The sequence below is a fragment of the Scyliorhinus torazame genome, chromosome 15 (genome assembly GCF_047496885.1).
Source record: "Scyliorhinus torazame isolate Kashiwa2021f chromosome 15, sScyTor2.1, whole genome shotgun sequence".
Lineage (NCBI taxonomy): Eukaryota > Metazoa > Chordata > Chondrichthyes > Carcharhiniformes > Scyliorhinidae > Scyliorhinus > Scyliorhinus torazame.
The window spans coordinates 51264130-51269564 of NC_092721.1; the positions used below are offsets into that span (position 1 = coordinate 51264130).

At 42.0% G+C, this 5435-nt stretch overlaps 1 protein-coding gene across 1 annotated transcript; it reads left to right on the forward strand.

Annotated features, from left to right (window-relative positions):
* The first annotated feature begins 316 nt into the window (after positions 1-316).
* On the forward strand, positions 317-3453 carry LOC140391592 (transcription factor Sox-21-B-like). Its single transcript, XM_072476235.1, has one exon. It carries the CDS (start codon positions 744-746, stop codon positions 1482-1484), a length of 741 nt encoding a protein of 246 aa, XP_072332336.1. The 5' UTR covers positions 317-743; the 3' UTR covers positions 1485-3453.
* Positions 3454-5435: the final 1982 nt, after the last annotated feature.

Genomic DNA, 5435 nt, shown 5'->3' on the forward strand with positions numbered 1-5435 from the left:
GCTTGTTTAATAATGGTTTGCGATAACACGTATCAGTTTGGAATCAGGTAAGTCTGATAACCCTGCTTAACAACGAGGCAGTTAACAATTAAATTAGGAGCCAAAACATTGTGAAGCAATAAAAACAAAGGCAAATAGAACTGAGATTGTGTCAGGGCAGCCTTGAAATAAAAGAAATATGGCCATTAAAATAATGATGTGTGTGTGTGTGTACATATTTAAAAGAATCTTGGCGATGTGCTTGACCTGCTCGCGATTGGATAAACATTTAATTAACAACGCCTTAGTGATTATGTGAGCTTGCGTGCGAAAGACTGCGCATGTCTCGGAGTCTACCTGCTTTGAAGTTAAGTTCACATGGTCTCCTGTGATCAGCAGACTTTCCTCATTCCGAACTAACTGCATCCTCCGCTTAGAAGCCAGCCAGGTTCAACAGACAGCGGAAGGAGCGCTCGGGGGGAGGCTGAGGAAACTTGTCCACTGGACCCAGCGGCTCCACTTCAGCCTAAAGTAAACTCACCCATACCTGGCGTAGAAATCTCCCCTTCCTGAAAACATCCAGCCACTCCGATTTAAAAAAAGAGGATTTGTTATGACTTTGATCGGTTGACAAAGGACGAAAACACTCAAGTGGTCCAAAAAAAAGTTTGCTCGCAAGTTTGGGAAGTGGAAGCACCTGCTGGGGATTTGCTTTTTCGGGTGGAGGGGGGGTTTATTTTTGGTTTGAAACTTTTGCTGTCACTATGTCGAAACCTGCGGATCACGTTAAACGGCCCATGAACGCTTTCATGGTCTGGTCCAGGGCGCAGAGGAGAAAAATGGCCCAGGAAAACCCTAAAATGCACAACTCGGAAATCAGCAAGAGGCTGGGGGCCGAGTGGAAACTTTTAACCGAATCGGAAAAGAGACCGTTCATCGACGAGGCCAAGCGGCTGAGAGCGCTGCACATGAAGGAGCACCCGGATTACAAGTACCGACCCAGGCGCAAGCCCAAGACTTTGCTGAAGAAGGACAAGTTCGCCTTCCCCATGCCCTACCTGGCCGACCAAGACGGCATCAAATCGGCCGCCCTGTCCGCCAGCGTGCTGCCAGACTCCTTGCTCACCTCGGCAGAGAAAGCCAGGCTGTTTTTCCCGCACGCCACCGCCAGCCCCTACTCCCTTTTCGAGGCCAGCCATCTGGGCTCCAAAATGAGCGAGATCTCGCCCAGCTCGCTGTCTTCGCTGCAGTACGCCTCTCCCCTGGCTTACCAGAGCGGGGTGAGTGCCGCGGCCGCCGCCGCCGCTGCTGCCGCCGCCGCCGCCGCTTTCGGCGGGGGTCACACTCACACACACCCTTCACCCGGCAACCCAGGCTACATGCTGCCCTGCAACTGCACCGCCTGGCCGCCTTCAGGACTGCAGCCTCCGCTCGCCTACATCCTCCTCCCGGGAATGAGCAAACCCACACTAGAACCTTACCCTGCTTATGCGGCTGCATTATGACAGGAGGCAAGACAGTTCATCTGATGGGGAAAAACATGACCACACATGTTTGTAAAGGGAACATTTGAAATAAAAATGAAACAGACACTCGTGATCCGGCAGGAGGGAGCTTTCTGTGTTAGGCGATCACTTGGAATGAACTGTTTCCCAGAAAAATTGTTCTCCCAATTATGAACTAACTTTCTTTTGAGGGGGGTCGGGGAACGACTGTAATTAACTGTAAAGGAAAACAAACCGCCAATTCTAATCGATTGTTGAAACCCGTATGCGTGTGTATGTGTACAGAAATATATTTCCAATCATGGATTTGGATGAAGCAGAGAGACAACTGCTCCATCTCTACGGTTCCTTAACCACTGGACGAAAAGTCGAAGGAAATACTGTAAATCTGTAAAAAGAATCGCAGTGGCCAGCTTTCTGAATATTGCACATCGATATATATATACATCTGTGGAAGTAAACTGCTATCATCTTTTGTTCCTCTGCGTTGAACTGCGACAGGACCCAAACTTAAGACTTTCAATCAAATTGTAAATCTGTAAAAAAAAAAACACACACACGATTGCTCTGTCCATAGCTGTGCGTATTTAGTGACATGTGTGATCGGAGGCCTCAATAAACTGGACAGGCAACGGGAAAGAACTGTACATTTTGTAAATGTGACTGTTAAACTGCAACTTGTTACCTGGTTTCTGCAGCACCTAACTTCCTAAAAGATGGCAGCTGTGGAACTGTACACCCTAACATCTTCAAGGCATTGCTGCAGATTGGGGGGGGGGGGGGAGAAGAAAGTCGAAAGGATATTGTAAATGTGTATATTTAGATGTTTGCCGTTGCATGATTAGTTCCCATTTTGTATAGTTTCCCCTCACACGAGCCAGTCCTGGTCCCGCATACTTGACTTCTTGGGTTAAATGGAAACTTACCTGAGAACGTGACCTATCTCCAGAGTAACAAAAAAGAGAACAGGCGGAGGAGGTACTGCTTCAATGTGAAGCACTCACCATTCCGACTGGCTGATATTTGTATTTATTGCTTAGTTAGACTAATTATTTTGTATTTTACCCCCTCGGATACTGGGCTATTTTTTTTAGTCCTTGCGAGTAACGTTTGCACATTAAAAAGGTCATATCCAACCGCGGCGGTCAATATAATGTAACGATCAAACACAAAACAGTGCAAATAAATAGGAAAAAAATAGACAAAATATCACGTGCACTATAGTTACTAGAATAGTCACTACAGTTGTTCCAAGTTCTTCATGGTAGTACTGTGTGGGCCACACCGGAATGACCTCTGACACTGCCATCTAGTGCTACCCTTGTTATTGTTTATTAGTATTTAGTATTATTGCAGGAACAAAGCAACTTCCGAGTCACGACAGCTGCTGAATCTGTTGACTGTTCTCGGATTGAAAACAGCACCAAACACTGACGAATGCTGGTTGGAGGAGCAAAACCCTTGACAAATATCTGTCTGAGCAGAATTTGATCTCCAGCGGCACAAAATATGCGGACGTCGGCAATATTTCCTTTTTTTTCAAAGACAAAAGTGTTAGTTGACATCTGTGAATCCTCTGGAACACAGTCTAACATGTTGCTTTCTCATTGCCGCTCATTTTCAAAGCAGCAATCACCACCATTGCCGTAAACTTATTTCCTTGCTTCAAAAATCCACTTGATTTCAGCATACCTGTTATGTTGTTCGCTGTTATGTGTAATTCAAGTGTTGCCTAATCCCAGCATGTCATTATTTCATACAATGTTGGCGTTTCTGTAACAACAGACAAAAAGCATTTTTAAAGTATGCGTTTTGCGAATCTTTATGAAGTTTTAAACGGTGTGGTATTTTTTTGTTTTTAATTTAATAGTAGACGCTGAACATTCTTGTACATTTTAAGGTCTGATTACTACCCTGTTCATTTGTTGAACATAGCGTTTTAATAAAGAAGAGACCACTGAAAATCGAATTCTTGTGCTAGTAACACGATTTGTATCTGGATTGCCCTAGCGTACTTTGTCCAGGTGAAGTGTAAGGTATCCTCCAAAGGGTGTCTTTGTTCGCGCTTTGAATAGAATTACTCGGAAATCTAAATCAAGCCATTGTTACACACAGCAGAAACCTGATTTATCACATTTTTATACTGAATAGGAAATAAGATAAAACCATTTCGTTGTCTTTTTAAAACATTCACAGTTGGTAAAGGGTAGACGAGCTGAATACAATACCGCTGTTCAGGAGAACAAATAGTTCATTGATTCAAGCAACATTTAAAAGCTGAATTTGCCTATCGAGCCAATCTGTTGGTGTAGTTTCACTAGTTAAATCCTTGTAATTCTTTCCATTGCCCGAGGAGTTCTTCTCATTTACACCTTTGTGTCGTTCCACCCCCCTCCCACCCTTTACTCTATTCACCAGCGATTGTGGAGAGACGGGAGATAGACATTCCCTTTCACTCGAGCCACCGTTTTTTATGACTTATGCAGAGTGAAGAAACTTTCAGCACCACGTATTTAGGGAATGTTCTTTGCTCTGAAGGAGAAGAAAACTGCAAATGTTAGGACCCCGAGATATTAAAACCAAACAGTGATTTGCTGAGAATGCGCCAGATGTTCGCCGATATTCGCAAGCAGAAAGGACACGCTAATAAGAATACTTTTGAGAATTGAACAGATGGATGAAATCCACATGTTAATATTATTTCATTGAGTGTATCATTCTAAAACGCGCGTATTGTGTTTGAATGCAGCATTACCAGGAACGGTGTAAATACAATGTGTACCCACCATCACTCCTGTGTGACTGACTCCCTCTTTCATTAGTAATATGTGGTATGCTGGTCAGCCTGTGCTATACTGGAGGATTTCTACCTCAAAACAGCTATTACTAAGGCTAAATATGGTAATGAAAAAAATGATTAAATAATCATTCATAGTACCACATTTTAATTTCAGACAAAAAGCTACGTGACTTGAAGAGAACAATTAATTTCATTTGAAAAAAATTCAAATGAAAGTCTCATAAAGCTCTGCGCTAATAATGAAAATCTATTTCTCATCCTTTTGTATTGAATATAATGTAGGTCTCCTTTTTATTAAGGAGGTAAGTAATCATGGAACCCTTGTGATTGGAAGATACATTTCAATTAATTCTGCCACAATCGTCTAATCTTTTCTTCATCAAAAGCTATTATGGTGTTAAAATTAACAATTATGCAACCAATGTCTGTCTGAATCCACAAGGGGACGTCGAAAAAGCTTCAGATAACACGACACGTATAAATCATTCATGAGAACAATTCATGTAAAAAAATTTATCTGTGTTTTGAATGACATTGGAAGAACTAAATGGAACTCGTTCTGTGAAGGGACATTTTAACTTCATTGTCTACCTTGGTCTTTTCTCTTTTATTCCAGTGTAATATACATTTTCAAAATTAATTAAGCATTAACAGCAAGATAAATGCTCTTTTATGCCGAGAAACAGTCGCCTCCTTCCTGAAAGCTTATTTCACTTGAACAGCACCATTACAATGGCCATTGCCAGATAAGGTGAAGAATTATTCTTTAAACGAGAAACAAAAGCTTTGACAGATGGCTGGATGATTACACAAAAAAAATCCCAAAACATGTAACCTGGATTTTAACCCACCCTCATTTTCATCCTTTGCAGTATTTTCTGTAGCTAGAAACAGAATATGTGCATGGCGTTTCATAGCATCACACGTGGGTCCATTTCATCAACACATCGTTTATTTAAACCGTTTTACCTGCAATTCTTCACTTAATATTCATTTACATTGCCTGAAAATTACAGACGTAATCGAATTGGCTGGTAAAATAGCAGATATTGCTTCATGTGATCATGATGCTTCGCCATGTTTCCCAAGTACATTTCTATTCTGTTTCCATATTTGGTCGACTTATCTGAAAACAGAAAATGCACGAAATG

Coding starts and splice junctions, on each gene's coding strand:
- LOC140391592 (XM_072476235.1), top strand. CDS start 744: ATGTCGAAACCTGCGGATCACGTTAAACGGCCCATGAACGCTTTCATG.